We start from the raw sequence: 16,291 nt of genomic DNA, 5'->3' as shown, positions 1-16,291 counted from the left end.
TTACTGACGTTAAAACAGGCGGTGGCATTGTAAGGCTGTTCTGGAGTCTGCTGTTAGGTTTTCCAACAACTGTTTAGATGTCTAAAACTGGTCCCAGACCTGTAGACAGGCCAAGGAGCCACACAGTCTTCCCCCTGTCGCTGTGAGCAGACTGGTGAAATCTGCTGGATGTAAACCTTATTTTTAATCCTCCAAAAGTAACTTTATGTGAGTCATTTACTCTTAAAATGGAAAATTTAGTCCAAAATATGTGACCTTCTTTAGACACAGACACATTTTGTCTTCATCAGTGGTGGAAAATAACTCTTATGTATATATGTAAATACTGTATGCAGGCACAGCTTTGATTTACTTAGTTAACAGGAGTATTTACATGTCATGCTGCTTTATACTTGTGCTTCACAGCATTACACTGAGAAATGTTGCACTTTACACCACCATATTGATCTGACAGCTGTAGATTCAAGCTACTCTGCTGATAAAAATAAGCAGACAGTATGAGCAGCTCAGAAAATAGTATGCATTGTTATTGATCCACTGTGTATTAAATACTTAAAATTAGCTCTAAATGTTGCCAGCTGCAACACACTGCTTACACATTAATGCATCAGTAATAAGGCTATAGTAACAATAGTGAGTACTTTTACCTTTACTTCAAGTATATTATATTATATTGCAATGTTATTAATATAGCATGTTTCATGTGAATTTGAATGCCAATACCAGTGACCAGGTTGTCAGATAAATGCAGAGAAAAAAAACACAGTATTTGTTTTTGAAACGTAGTTACAACACAAAATACAAGAAGTGCTTTTTGCCACTATATGACACTATATCCTGTATTCTACCCTGATGTTTAACATGTGTTGAGAATTTCTTTTCCACCTGTAGATAAAAGCTTCTTCAGTATCCTTAGATCTTTTACCCAAATGCTGAGGATACTAACAGCTCCCCAAACTCTGGACCTCCTGCTTGCAGTGCCTGAGGTTTACTAAAACACATTGCTGCTCCAGTCATGTGAGAACCCGCTGGTGAGTTTGGGTGCTGGCCAACCACAGTGTCAGCAAGGGTCAAGCCAACTGGGGTGACCTCACGCGGCCTGCATCCTCTTTGACTAAAACCAAACCCCGCTTTGGCACAAGTGATGAGTTCAGATCAAATCCAGGTTTGTTTACACCAAACCATGTACGGCATCGGCCACCCACCACACTTGGACTCCCTTTAGAGCGATATTAAGTTTTTTTCAGCGCAGCTACACATGGCACTAAACGCTTATTAAGAGAGTATGCATGTGTGACAGCCGAGCTTCAAGCCCCAGCTGTGTTTTCCATGGGAACCTAGATGGAGTAATTGAGGAGGACAACCCCCTCGGCCCAGGGGAGGTATCTGTGTTCTTCCACGCCTCGGAGAATGCCACGCTCGGCTTTCCGAACCTCTACTACACTTTGCATGCGACAATTTGCTGGACCCTTTTATCTCAAACACCTTTCAGTATCATGAGTGGGATCATGTGCGGTGCAGCTGGTCCAAGTGGGAATCATACCCTTCACCCTGGCTGAGGTGGTGCCATGTTTTACCAAAGGGGCTATGCAGGACCACCTGTTTGCATCTGACTCTGGATCTGTTACTGTAAAGGAGAAAACTTTTTGCGGTTATTGCAAAATTATCTCTGTCCTGATCCATATTTCTGTGTATTCTTTCTAACTGTTTTGCACGCTGTATATATACGGAACTTTTCTGCACAATTTTTGGGAAATGTGTTTCCTTGCAGGAGTGAAATGAGACAGTAAATTTCTATTTAGGTGACAAAACAATGCTCACTCAAGGTCCATTTGCAGTATGGTGAGATTGTTTTAAGAGCTGACCTTTCCAGGGTCAGTTTCAAGCTCAATATCAGTTTAATGTTGGGGTGCTCACTTTCCAAGACATAGCCTAGCTTAGCAGTTAGCCAAGCTGTGTTGCCTGCCATATTGTATCTACATATTGTTTCATATAGAGAATATACAGTATGTCACACACAGAGAGACAAACCAACCAGTATGGTCAACAAGCTAGTTTAGCCACATCATCCTACAAAGTTAGCTAGCTACCAAGCTGCATGTGCGTATATAAAATTATGAAAATGTCAACAAGCATGGTTGACATTTTCACAGCTAACTGTAGGTTAACTCACAGAACAGTTGGAAAATTGTTCTACCTGTCATGATCAGATAAAGGTATAAAGGTAACTGCAGCAACACTGCTGTTGCTAATGCTACATTAGCAGGACAGAAATGTCACTCAGTTCTGACCGGTGAGGACAACAGTAATTTCCCCCACCCCAGCCCGTCCCAATAAGAAGCTGACAAACATGAAAACAATGGCAGGTGAAATTGATGAAGTTCAGCAAAATGGCAGTTCTTCAAGTTTGACTATCAGGTTACGTTAGCTTACCAATTTAAGCTAGTGACCAAGTAACGACAGCTAGGCTAACTGCACCAGAGAGGACCCACATTTAGGAGTTGCCACATTTGCATACTTATTTGACTCTTGGATGTTTAGTTGATTAGCTTGTTAGCTAAGAAGTTACCAGATCCAATTCGGACTAGCTGGAAGTTGTACTTTCTTCTTTTTCTGATGAAAGTAACATTAGCTGTCCTCTCTTTTCTGCTATGAGTATTCAAGCTAAGCTAGGCTAAATATGTCCATGGCTTATTTATCATCTGTGAACACAAATATAAAAGTGATATCAGTCTTCTCATGTAGTGCCCAGTTTCCTGAAATGTTGGAGTATTTTTAAAATCTGCCCAACCTAGCTTAAAATTAGCCTGGCTGAGGATACAGTGGATATCTGGGGGGTAATTTAGGTTAATTTACAAAGGTTCATCTGGTAATTTGATTATTGTCCCTTATCTCCTTTTGCCTCAGCCTGTTTCTCTTCACACTCTTTCACCTCTTTAACCTCTTGTTACGGAAAAACGGGACAGCCGGAATACCAGCCTGCAGTCTCTCCCACAATGACGGCTAGCTACCAGTCGAGCCGACAGGCAACCCAACTCTTCCCCGGGGAAATATCAGCTGCTTTTCACAGGAAGGTCGGTTCTGCTAACCGCCGTCTGACGTGAGACCAGTCAAGCCCCTCACCCTTTCATCCAGAGAACAAATGAACATATATAACCTTTAACCTTTCACCCCGTTTCTGTCTCACTTTAGTAGGTGCGGTTGAGTCAAGCACTGGATTTTAGAATAAAGCAAGGTGATCTATGAATTCATGAGAATTAAGACACTGGTTTCAGTTGTTTGATTGTGGGAGTGAGACAAAAGACAGCAAAGACACTGTGCTTGTATAGGTGTGTCTTTGCATGTATGTAGTAGCTTAACGATGTAAATTCTGCCCATAGCATCAGTTCATCTATTTGGTTGATGTGCTTTGACGTCTACAAACACACAGGAGGGAGTTAAAATAATGTTGTGTGTTGATTAAGTCATGCACAAACTGCCTGTGATGATGAATTCAGATTTAATATTTCAGACAAAAACACCTAAATTAAGACAAAACAAACTGTAAACCGTTGTTCTTCTTCTCTAACCTGGAGTTATTAACACAGCATTTTACAGCTTTAAAGCTGGTTTGTGCTAATTTAATTGAAATTTTGCTTGAAATGCTGCAAAAGCTCACATTCACACAGTGAATCTAGAAAAACGATACACATGCACAGTATGAGTAGTGTGTTTATGAGGAAGGGGGTGTTTGTAGACGCCTTATATTCGCCCTCTGACAGGTTCATACTGTCTGTTTGTTCCTCTGTAGAACAGTCGTAAAGTTTTCAGAATAATGAAAAAAGTGTTGAAATGAGTTTACATATTTGTGAAGCTTCTATGCTGCTGCTTGTGTTATTTATTAAGTTAATTCTCCCTGTTCCTACCCTCCTCCTAGCCTCCTTATGCTTGAACCTGTGTCCTCTGTTTGTCTCCTCTGGTCTCCTTATTGGCAGTTTCCAGCTCGCAGCGCCCTCTGCTGGCCGGGGCTGCTCCCTGCAGTAAATCCTCCACCGCTATTGTACTTGCAACAAAGGAGCAGAGCCAACAAAGCTGAAACACACACACAGGAAACACAAAGGAAAGCATGCTTCCCTTTGTTACGGCCTCAGTCTGTTATTTCAGAACGAGCACAGTTGCGACACTGCTGCTGCTGTTGACAATGCAATTTAAACAGACACAGACAGACAGTTTATTTATTCAACTGGGAACAAATAGTTCTAATGTGCACATCTTCCAAAACATTCAGTGCTATGTTGTTTTTCTGATCGGTAACATTCAAACAAGTATACTTAACAATCGACCTCTGAGCTGTGTACGATACAGAGAGCGCACACTGTAATGTGTTTTCTGAAAGTAACAAGTACTTGCTATATTTAGATATATTTAATGTATTCAGAAATAGTTGTATGAAAGTGTTGGTAAACTGAAACTGCTTAACTTGTATTTAATGCAGTAAACATATTGACATTTGGATCTATGCACAACAAAATATATTGAATGTGTGCGTTTGCACCAGCACTCAAAGCACATTAAAACTGTGTGAGGCATTTTTATCATACGTTTGGCTTTTCACACAGTAGCCTCCTGTGCCTGTTTCCTTCAGTTTAAATTTTCTTTTGTGATGTTTATGATCTTTTTAGGTTCAGCTTGAGAGCACTGATTCACATCCCATTTACGTTCTCAATAATCATGCAGACTCAAATAATGTGATCGTGTTTATCCTTCTGCTCATTCTCCTGTGCAGTGTTTCTAGCTCTAACTGAGCTAAACCGGCTGTTACTGCTGCTTAATACAGTTTGGCACAATGGTACCAAACCAGGCAACCTAATTGAAGAAAGAACTGTCGTGACTTCCAGTATTTAACAGTGTTTTTACGTCTGTGTTTGTGTTCAGAGAGGAACTAAATTTTTCCCTCTGCTTCCTATTTTGGGCTTTTGGGCTTTAAGCTTAGCTAATCAATGAGCAGTTCCTTTAAATATAACAAGCTGCTTATTGACTCATCAATTTCCTGTAATGCATACCATAAACTAGTTCCCTCATATTTAGAGTTAATTATGTTTCTACTTGTGTTTTGTGCCACAGGATCCTGACTTGTGGTGTATTTATGATTAGAAATGTGACAGAGGCTGACGGGTCAGCAGCGGCTCATGTTTGCACGAATAATCCGCGTCTAATCTCCCATTCCTCAACATTCTCTAATCTCTCAGATGTATATTCCTCCTATTCTATATCACTATATCATAATCTATACTAACCTCTTTCTGCCCCAAACAAACTGCCATTAACGCCTGGTTAACCGTGTAAATCCGCAGATAATCTCAGCTCTGCGGCTTCCACCCGCGACAGCTTGTCGGGAGCTCTTCACTGACCGTTGGATGGAATAAAACCCACAAGTCTGCAGGACGTGAGAGAGGACTGATGTATCTTAACGACGCCTGTGAGCGTCAGCAGCCCATATGTGTTTTTACCAAGCAGTGCAGCCAGAAGCTGTGTGGTTAATAAGCTGTTTGTGCTGTTTGTGATGTTTGAGGGTTTAATGAGATAAAGAGGAATTGCAAACACCACAAACACACCAAAAAAATTTCTTCCTTTTTTTAAGACTAAATACCTTGAGTGTGTGGAGAAAGCTTTAAAACTAATAAAAACCATCAGGACAGTGCAGACTTGGAAACAGCACCACCTGCAGAACCCATCAAGACAAAGCCCAAAGGATGGAGACCCTCACAGGCCCGCCTACACTGTATGACTGACAGGTAACTGACAGGTAACCCTTTATCCATTTTAATAATGTATGTGTGTGTGTGTGTGTGTGTGTGTGTGTGTGTGTGTGTGACAACATACAGCATGCACGAGCAGTAGTGGAAAGTAATAAGAACATAAACTTGCGTTTTGCACTGGAGTACAGTTCTGAGGTACTTGTATTATACTTGAGTATTTCCATTTTCTGCTACTTCACATTTCTACTCATCTACATTTATTTGACAGCTTTAGTCACTAATTATTTTGCAGATTTTGATTAATAACCCAAAATATAATCAACAAATAAATACTGATGTATTGTTTTAGATTAAGATAAAACTGTTTTGTTCTTTATTGGGGAAATTCAGAAGAAACCCACCAGTATGTACACAGTAATGCATTAAAGTATATTTTGATCCTAACTCTTTTGTACTGTTACTTAAATAAAAATTTGAATGCAGGACTTTTACTTGTAACAGAGTATTTCTGCACTGTAGTACTGTAGTACTGTAGTACTTTTTTACTCCTCCACACTGCTCTGTGTGTGAGCTGGAGTCACGTACATTCTGTAAAGAGTCCGATGAGCTTCCTGTCTGTTTATGGCTTTTAAACAGACCACCACACACACACACACACACACACACACACACACACACACACACACACACACACACACACACACTGAGGATCAGCACGGATAATCCTGCTGAGCTGCCAGGAGGCTTTCTGTAGCTTAAACAAACTTTAGTATGTTTTCTGTCGCAGCACTAGGGGGCGCTGTGGCCTCAGCCTGAGCAGCTTAAATATCTTTACACTGAATTCAAGCACCAAATGATTTATTGCAGGCAGGTTTGGTTACAAAAATAAAATGACTCAATACTTGTACTGATCAGAAAATCTAAAATACAACATCATCATTTCCAACTACAAGCACAGGATTAAAAACATGAACCTTTCTGAACTAAATGTAACCAGTAAATCATCAGTGCACAATATTCATATTCATATGAGCAGTTCTGTTCAACCTGCCCGACATCTGGACGATCAGAATCTGATCCCGGGGATGTTGCTGCATGAATTTTTTTTAACAGTATCTCATTACACATTTACTGAGATAAACATTTTAACACCTGAGAGGCGATCAGTCCAAAGAAACTGTGAAAGCCACTGTGAGTGTGGCCTTTAATTATGATGTCGGAAAGTCTTGAAAATCAGTTGAACACCTCTGAAATCTCTGTGAATTCAGACCTCATGAGCCTGATAGCAGCCTGATCCGACAGATGTAGGAATGAAAATGTCAGGCCTGACAACTGATGGCTTTATCTCGCATCAGCCGAAGCTACACCTGAGACGCCTCGTGACGTCCCAACAAATGACTGGCGGGTCACAATCTTCTTGCCTTCTATGGATGGTGATCAGATACAAGTTGAAAATGTTTCAATTTGAGCAAAAACTGCACACGTCTTTACGAATCCGCTTCATGAACGAACACAGACGAGAGGAAAAAGAAACACACACAGACACACACACGCAGCTGGTGTGTCCTTTGCGAGCTAGCTTACAGCTAACGTCGGCACAGTTTGTGCGCAGTTTGTTCATTGGCTGTTTGGGGCAAAAAAATGGCGGCATGTTTTTTTTCCCTCCTTCACTCGCCTCACCTCCTCTCTCCTCCCTTCAGAGAGGGAAACAGGGAGGCGAAGGAGGAGGAAATGAACGAGAGATTAGCTGCTGACAGGCGGCGTCTGTAGATCCCTGCTTTGCTGAGTCACCATTTCTCAGCCTCTATACATAGTTCAACACAAGGCTTCATCCCGTCAACTCAAGCTGTTAATACACACACACACACACACACACACACACACACACACACACACACAAACATTCAAAATCCAGCTGTAGCTCCAGTCCAGGTGAGTCAGTGGTGCGACAACATGACGTTGTCCTCGTCGTCGATGAGCTGACTCACGACGCGGACGTGAGAGATCTTCTTCACCGCCTTGTGAAACACCTGCTTCAGGTCCTTTGACTCGTCCTTTGCGACGCTGACACTGAGAGGAGGAGAGAGGATGGGAGGGAGTCAGGAGGAAGAAGGATGGAGGAGGGAAGGAGAAAATTTAACACAACGTACATAAAATACACAAAGACAAAGGAGTCATTAAAGGGATAAAGAGATAAATATACTTCTGAGGTCATGTTGACAGCCAGCAGATGCTATGTTTTTAAAAAAGAACTCGTAAAGTAGAAGAACTGAGTTTTGTAAGTGACCAACAATTCAAATGGTAATCCAGACGTTTTTTATTTTATGGACAAAATCCCCACGACCCTCGCCTGAACCGCCTTTGGATGTTGCCGTCTTTTATTTGCATTGCACTTAGATCCCCACATTTGACCAGCTTCTTCTTGCTCCTCTCAGTGGGTCACGTTCAAGATGCAACTCAATGCAAACAAGCTGCAGTGACACCTCGAGACAGCTCAAAGGGCGAGTCAAGTTGCCAACCAAGCAGCTAATGTTATACATTTTCTTTGGAATGCATAACATTACCTCAGTTTTTCTTCTTTGCGAGTAGTTCCTGCTGTTGTTTCTCGGCTTTCCGTTTCTTGTACTGGGCTATCTCGGCCATCTGCAGCCCGTGAGCCGTTTGCCTGTTGGGACGAAGTTAACGGCGTGAACATAAAAGCAGACCATAACATAAGGACATAAGAGCAGCTACAGTGGCTATTTGAGAGGACAGGATCGCTTTCTGTTATGAACAAAGGCCTGGGGATTATTCTGGGGGGGCTGGCAGTTGTTCCTACCCGGACTTGACTTCTGGAGGAACAGGCAGAGGTTTGGTAAATCCATCCCTCCCTACGAGCCAGTACGTCTCCTCGGCTCCTTTCCCCTGAGAAAGAGGAAGTCAGTGAGAGACTGCCCTTCATCCACAGGCTGAAATATCATTGTCCCGATGAAGGTTGTACCTTGACTTCGGTCTTGCCTCTAAGCTCGACCTTGTAGCCGAGGTTTAGGTCCCGCAGGATCTTCACCGTACTCTGGTGGACGTGGATCCTGTAGGCTGCAGCAAACAGAAAAATCTTCACTGTAATTTCCAGGTGGCTGGGAATTAGCACAATTAGATGAAGAACAGAAAGTACAGCAGTATAAACAGCTGTACTTCAAATATGACGATAAAATTTTCAAAGATGGCTGCATTAAATGTTGGAAAATTACACATTTAATCAATTAATTTTCCGTCAGTGTAACTCACGCAGGCCGCTGGACTCCATTCGAGAGGCAGTGTTCACTGTGTCTCCAAACAGACAGTACCGCGGCATGGTGAGACCTACCACACCGGCCACACATGGACCTGGACATTTAGAAAAACACTGATCTGAATACTTCCTCCACCTCTGGCAGCTGGTAGTTTTATCCAATCAGCCTCACACCAATGTCAAAGCCTATTTTCTTACCGGTGTGCAGTCCTATTCGTATCCTGACAGGAACATCAGGCATGTGTCTCATTTTGAAGGTTCCCACAGCACTCAGGATGTCAAGGGCCATGTTGGCTATCTCTGCAGCATGCCGGTTGCCGTTAGGGACAGGAACACCTGACGCTACCATGTAAGCATCGCCGATAGTCTCCACCTGGAGTCAAACAGAGCAAAACAGGCAGCAGTGTGATCTAATGAGACTTTATGCCTGACGACATCATATTTGTAGCAGCAGAGGTCATTAAAAGATGCAGCACCTTGTACACATCGTGGTTTCCTATGATGGCGTCAAAGATCGTGTAGAGGTTGTTGAGCAGGTCGACCACCTCGATGGGTTCGCTGTTGGCTGAGATGGTGGTGAAGCCAACGATGTCGCTGAAGTAAAGTGACACGCTGTCAAAATACTCTGGTTCGACGGTACCGCCCACCTTCAGAGCCTCGGCCACAGAGCTGAGGAAGGAAAAACACCATGTGCGAAGTTTGCAGGTGATCGTAGAGATAGATTGAGATGTGAAAAAACAACATGGGGAGCAGCATTTAGCGTCTATGTAAAACATATCTGGGACAAACTCCCATTTTATTAAGTGTGTCTAGGTTAACTCACGGGGGCAGCATCTGAGTCAGCAGCTTCTCCGTCTTCTGTTTCTCGATCTCCAGCTCCTCCGTTCGCTCCCTGATCAGCTCCTCCAGGTTAGACGAGTACTGCTCCAGCATCCTCAGCATGGAGTCGATGATGTTGGTCTTCTTCCCCTTGTTGATGTTCTTAAACTGAGTGGGCAGGAAGGAATAAAGAACAATATTGACTCCAAAATTGATTTTTACACAGTAAAATAGAGCATTTTCAAGCCCATATGCTACAATTATCCAGTGTTTTGTTCATTATTTTCTTATTTTAGGATTTGAAAACCATGTAAAACAACATTTATACCATCTAGGACATGAAAATTCTCTATTCTGAATGACTTTTTTTGAATGTGAGCAGTTGATTAAAGGATAGTGACATTCAACAAAAGGCTGATAAGACATTTTCTACCCCAGAATCCAGCCCACCTGGTCAAAGATCTCCTCAAAGCACGGCCTCTTCTCCGGCTGTTCGTTCCAGCACTGTTTCATCAGCTGGATGCACTCTAACGGAGCGTAGTCTGGACTGACCACCGGGCGACACAGAGGAGGAGGTTTACGTAGCTTCTCGATTATGTCTAAAACACAGAGAAACATCGGCTGTGATGGTAATGTTGGCCAGCGAGTGAAACAGGTTCAAATTTAAAGACTAAGTCTCTTTCAGGTCAGAGACTTTCAGTTCTCTGAGTTTGATGGTGAAGTAGTGATCTTGCCTGTGGCGGACAGGTCCATCATGCAGAACGGAGGCCCTCTGATCACCACCTCCTGCATGACGATTGCAAAGCTGTACACATCGCCAGGCAAGGTACCGTGGAGCCCTGGCTGTCCGGGCATCCTCAGGATCTCTGGAGCCGTCCACAGCAACTCTGGAAGGCACAGAACAGCAGTTTTAGTGAAGGTCTGCATGATTAGAAACAGAGTGTGACCCCTGGATCATAATCTCTCACCGTCTGCAGGGGGTTCGATGTAGGGGAACCTCTGAGCCTCCAGAACCTCGCTGTAGCCATAATCTGTGATCTTCAGCACAAAACGCCCGTCCACCACACAGTTACGGGACTTGAGACGACTGTGAGACACTCCGCGGTGGTGGAGGTACTTCATACCCTGAGACAGAATACCAACAAGTCCAGATAGTTTCACCAGTTGTGGGATGCAACCACGTACAAATTTGAAGTACTTGTACTTGACTTGAGTCTTTCCTTTTCATGCTGCTTCATACTTCTACTCCACATTTCAGATGGAAATACTGTACTTTTTACTCTTTACATGTATCTATAGTTAGTAATCACTTTAGAAAACATCTGAAGAGCTTACAGAACATGATGTTTTGTTTACTGACCTTAATCAAATCCAGCACCAGAGACGACTTGAACATCCAGTCCAGTTTGACGTCGTCGTTTAGCAGCAGGTCCTCCAAACTTCCTCTGGAGCAGAACTCGGTTACGATGGCGAATACGCCACAGTCATGAAAGAAGCCCAGGAAAGGATTGATGTTCTCATGACGCATGTCCTTCATCTGTCACCAAAAAAAACCCCAGTGCTTTAGGATGCTGGTTTCTTTTGTTGGCTGTGTTTTCACGACTTGTGCTTTGTTAATTACAGATACTAAGGAGACACAACGTCAAATACCAGTTCAAACACATGGCTGGTTTTGGGGTTGATGTTGCTAAACGTTCCATTAGGGAGTCTCTTCAGCCACGCCCAGTCACCCTGGAGGACAGAAACCCCAAACAGCAGGTTAACAATAAGTCCCCAAACCATTAAAGGTTATTTTGGAAGGTTAAAAGGTAAAACAAGCAAGTGAGAAGACTCCACAGTCAACAGTTAAAAAAAAAAAACAACTAAGAATATCATCATGAAACTTCCCAAATTGATTACTTAAGAGAGATTAGGCTATTATTTTTTGAGTCTGGCCTTATGTGTTTACAAGGCAGAAAAAACATTGTCATTGTACCCCATATATTAAACTGACTGTCTGACCTCATAAATGACGACGTTGGAGTTCTCGTAGGTGGCCGGTGTTTGCGTGGAGACTGGCGACGTGACGCTGCGCTCTGACACGCTCCTCATGTTGCTGGCCCTGCTGTCATCCAGACTCAGCTTCTGCAAGGATTCACATTCAGGATGGGAAACAGGTGATTAGTTTGAACCAGGTAACCTCAACATTGATCTATGAAATTGATTCTTCCTCTTGTGTAGCTTTATTTGTATAATAAAAACATCGGACGGGGGCTGACCTTGTTGCTAAGTGATGGGTTTATGAATGTGACATCATCCAGAGTCAGCAAGATCTTGTTTGGACCCTTAACCAGTCGAATCTGATTGATGCGTTGCCTAGACAATAAAAGACAAGTAGAGAGACAGTAAGAGTGCTGTTGTGAATCAGAATCATAAAAAAAAAATCTGAAACATATACGTGACTGATAGTAAGACAAAACTAACCAACAGTTACACTTTCTTCATAACTTCTTAACCTGTAATTAATTTTCATTTGAATTAAAATGATAATCTAGACCTTCCAGACATGACTTCAGACTTCCTACTGGCTTTGTACCTGATGCAGTAAATCAACGCCACAGTAAAAACAGAGACGGCCAGCGTTCCAAAGAAAATGGTGATGGTTGAGAACAGATCCACCCCTAGAACAAAAAACGACAAAGTGGAAGTTTTGAGGAAACAAGGAAAACCTAATTAAAGAACACACATTGTGATCTTGAAGTCAGCATTCAGTCTCAACAGTGTCTTCCTAACCTCCAGAGCAGATGACTCCAGGAGTAAACCAGCAGGAGGAGTCCTTCCTGGGTTGGTGGCCGCGAGGGAAGTGGATGTCTCGGCCCAGGAATCGCACCATCCCGACCTCCATGTCGATCCTGTCAATCGGTTCAATCAAGTTATTAATGCAACAGTAACACCTGAGATAGCATTGCCTTTGAGTCAGTTTAGGTGTAGGGACACCTTAGAAGGCAACTTAAACTGCAACCCAAAAAATGGGTTGCTTGAAGTTTTTGCACTGAAAGCACTGAATGTTTCAATGAATGATTTCAGTATTGCAACAGAAACACTAACCACCTGATCCCAGTCCTCATTTACCTGTATGTTGGCTTCAGCTCCCAGGAGAGTCCATCTGTGTCCAGTATGAGGTAGTCCAGCAGAGCTGCTCCAGAGCCATTGGTTTTGATGGGGTGGCTGAAGCCCTGCAACGTAAATAAGATATAGCAGAGGGCACTATTGCATATTTTTTTTCTAAAAATGCTTTGAAAAACTTTTCTCTTAGTACCTGGAAGGCCAGGTTGTGGGTGTATCTTGCCAGGTTTCCCCCAGACATCCATCCCCCTGATTGACGAACGCGATGCACCATGTGAGCCATGAAGAGGACGGAGGTGTAGATGGTGCCAAAGAGAGGAGACACCTGCAGGAAACATGGACAGATTTCAGCTCAAACTGCCTGGCTCAAGGGCATCTCAACAGTGCACAGGCCGTCTTCTGCACACTTCCATGCATCACCTGCTGTGGCTTCAGTGTCCTGGCCACCTCTCTCCTCTCCATGGCCTCTCTGTAGGCCTCGTAGAATGACACCTGGGGTGAGTCGATGGTGACGGTCAGTACAGCGTCGTAGGCCCGCAGTAATTTGCTGTTGCTCTTCAAAGCCGGGTAGGTCACGTTGCGGTAGGGCAGGCTGTAGAGGAGGGTGTCGTAGGGCACGAAGACCAGGGAGCCGTCGATCATCTGCATGTCGTAGGCCGTCTCCAAGAGCAGCTTCTGGGCTTCCCCACCAATCAGTGCCGAGTGCATGCAAAGGATCACAACTAGGACGAGACATGAAAGTGAGCTGCAGATGACACGTTTCTAACATTGAAGAAGTGACATGTTAAAATGTTGAAAATAGGGTCTGTAGCGAGGTCCTTCTTGAGGTTCTGAACATCTGAAGCAAATTGGTACTCACCTCGTAATTCTCTCATCTTGCGGACCTTGGCCAGAGTTCGTCTTATGCCGTGAGGTGTGTTCTCCATAAAGCTGACCAGTTTGACTGGCAAACCATGGCTCCTTAATGAATCGGCTACCTGGACAGTACAGAGACAACACATGTCCCAGCAAAGTGTTGGTTTTCCTGTCCTTCAACAGTGTTATTGGATTTAGGATCTAGGCAGCTACTCGCCAACACACCAATAGCTGTTTTTTGCAGAAATGTGAGAAATTGAAAGTATTCAAACCTTGGTGGCCGTCTCCACCCAGATGTCCTCTGAGGACGAGATGATGCCAATATGGGCCAACCTGAAGTAGTTCATGATGCTTAGCAGCACCCAGGTGGGCCTCGGCATGGACCGGGCAAAGGTTGGGTGGCTCCGAATGTCATCCAGCTCATGGCCAACACAACCCCAAGGAAACAATGCCTGGAGGAGGAGAGTGGAGCGGAAATGGACATATCACAGTTGGAAAGACAGAAAAAACATTTATTTATTAATCCCTCTAAAATACCATTCACACAGAAACATCATTCACCTTGTTCCAGCCTTTGCTCAGCATTGAAGCAGCATCACAGTATCCGGGGTTGGCTGGTCCAATGTAAGCTGCGGCCTTGGTGTGGAAACCCATGAAGGCCTCCAGAGCCCTTGATGTGTCACATGGCTCCTGAACAGTGACAATCAATCCTTAAGTTAACCAAGCCTGTAGCTGCACCTCACTCACTTCTGTTTGTCTTCTTAGCTTAGTGTGTAAAATCCACATGCATCTTGCATGTTCAACCATTAATGGCTACAGAGCCAGGCTAGCTGTTTCCACCTTTTCCAGTTTTCATGCTAAGCTAAGTTAATTACCTCCTGGTTATGTACATAATGCACGAACATTAGATTGATACCATGCTTCTCACCTCCTACCTCTCTTGGTTTCTTTTCTGCTTAGTGGTGCGACCTTAGCTAACTCGGCTAACTTATTGACCTCAGCTAACACATCAAAGTGCTGGTTTTCGGCACACAGATGTTAAACTGCGGCCGTTGATCTGCTATGTTTCACATTATTTTCATGCAGCTGACATCTGCATCGTACCTGCAGCACAGCATAGTCGAACGTTGCAGCATATGACAGCAAGGGGTCTCTGTTGATGCGGTTGACGGCGAGCTGTGCAGCCACACTTGGAAGGGCCTTCGCAAAGAGAGGGTCACATCCCCACGGCCCCACCACCCCAACCTTAAACAAGGTTCCCTGTACACTGCAGGGCAGTAAACACAGGGAGACCAAGAGAACCAGAAGGAACCTCTGGGGGCCATGGAGGTCGACGTCAGGAGCTTTGCCTGGTGTCCATGTTTGAGGTAAGGTGATGAAGGCACGGTGCTGTGATGGCATCTCAAGGCTCACCACCTCCAGATCTCAACAAGAACCTGGAGGAAGACGGTCTGAAGGTGCTGATCCCTGGAACAATGAAGGATTTGGAGAAAAGTAGAAGTGAGACGTATTCTTCCGCTGTGATAGCTCTTAAATCAAAGGCTAAAACTTTACTTAAAGCATGAGGTCATTATGAGGAACGTGATCTCTCTACTTTTATTTGTGGAGTATTTATAGTAAAGCCTGAAGAGAAAGAGGAGTCAAAGGAACTGCTGGATGACAACTTTTCTCAGAAGAGTCTGCAGAATGTTTGCAGTGCTGGGATACAGACAGTAAAACACAAACAAGTCTTAAACATAAAGTGGAAGATAGCTTACAATGTTTTGACTTTTTATGTTATTTTAATGGAAACCAAAGTCTTGCAGGAGCAGTTTTAGTGACTTTAGACTCGGAGATTGTACCTGGCTCAGTCAGCTTCAACAGGATTATCTGCTGTGACACTCATACTTTCATTGTATCATAATCCTCACTGAGAAAACACAATATCCAAGTGGGTCGGCCCCAAAAGTGCAAATATTGTTTGATCTACTTGTGGGGTGAGCAAGTTTTGAGGACTTTGAGTCTTTTTTAAACAAAAAAACCAACAACCCAAACATCCTACAACATATACTGTGTTTCCTCTGCTATTCTGGTTAAAGGTTTCCTACTGTTCATTGATGAGATGGATGGGTCTTCCTTCCACACTCAGGTGCAACAGCGACGGATAGTTTCATCACTCCCTCTTTCGTTTATATCCAGAAAAGCTACGAGGGCGCATACATGAAGGTTTACAGCTCATACGTGTGTGTGAGAGACAACCTAGAACAAGTGTGTGACCTGTCCTGTCAGATTATATCAAATCCAATCAGGACCTTTGCAGCTGTAAGCCGCAGTGACTGAGGCGATAATGATCATTATTATCATTGTTATCAGGCTGCTGTAGCAAAACACTATGAACTAATCAACGCGGGTTTTAACTTCCAGTTTTGTCCAGTGAGATGTGCAAAGGTTTGATTTTCTTTATGTTTTTAGATCTTTGTGCGCAAACCAGACGATTGAGAGGAATGTAGTCCATCACACTGGT

General features: G+C 43.5%; 1 protein-coding gene across 2 annotated transcripts; it reads right to left on the bottom strand.

Annotated features, from left to right (window-relative positions):
- Nucleotides 1-6,579: 6,579 nt before the first annotated feature.
- On the bottom strand, nucleotides 6,580-16,031 carry gc2 (guanylyl cyclase 2). Of its 2 annotated transcripts, XM_076725333.1 has the most exons (25): nucleotides 15,876-16,031; nucleotides 14,893-15,255; nucleotides 14,350-14,478; nucleotides 14,061-14,240; nucleotides 13,793-13,910; nucleotides 13,354-13,655; nucleotides 13,127-13,258; nucleotides 12,940-13,043; nucleotides 12,601-12,719; nucleotides 12,404-12,488; nucleotides 12,087-12,183; nucleotides 11,830-11,952; nucleotides 11,479-11,559; nucleotides 11,189-11,365; nucleotides 10,797-10,953; nucleotides 10,563-10,715; nucleotides 10,279-10,427; nucleotides 9,833-9,996; nucleotides 9,486-9,678; nucleotides 9,208-9,382; nucleotides 9,006-9,104; nucleotides 8,719-8,813; nucleotides 8,557-8,642; nucleotides 8,303-8,403; nucleotides 7,696-7,808 (listed from the first exon to the last, which is right to left on the bottom strand). In XM_076725333.1, exons 2-24 carry the CDS (start codon nucleotides 15,187-15,189, stop codon nucleotides 8,304-8,306), a joined length of 3,315 nt encoding a protein of 1,104 aa, XP_076581448.1. In that variant the 5' UTR covers nucleotides 15,190-15,255; nucleotides 15,876-16,031; the 3' UTR covers nucleotides 7,696-7,808; nucleotide 8,303. The 2 variants fall into 2 exon arrangements, with proteins under 2 accessions (XP_076581447.1, XP_076581448.1); XM_076725332.1 differs by lacking the exon at nucleotides 8,303-8,403 and having other exon boundaries at nucleotides 6,580-7,808.
- Between the last annotated feature and the right edge of the window lie 260 nt (nucleotides 16,032-16,291).

Source organism: Chaetodon auriga, chromosome 24 (genome assembly GCF_051107435.1).
Source record: "Chaetodon auriga isolate fChaAug3 chromosome 24, fChaAug3.hap1, whole genome shotgun sequence".
Lineage (NCBI taxonomy): Eukaryota > Metazoa > Chordata > Actinopteri > Chaetodontiformes > Chaetodontidae > Chaetodon > Chaetodon auriga.
This window is presented reverse-complemented; position numbering and strand designations above follow the sequence as displayed.

Bases quoted from the DNA above. Each gene is read 5' to 3' on its own strand.
- gc2 (XM_076725332.1), bottom strand. From the start codon at position 15,189: ATGCCATCACAGCACCGTGCCTTCATCACCTTACCTCAAACATGGACA. The intron at 9,997-10,278 runs GTGGGCTGGATT...CTGCCCACTCAG, and splicing joins TTGAGGAGATCTTTGACCAG to TTTAAGAACATCAACAAGGG. The intron at 8,814-9,005 runs GTGAGTTACACT...TGTTTGCTGCAG, and splicing joins AATGGAGTCCAGCGGCCTGC to CCTACAGGATCCACGTCCAC.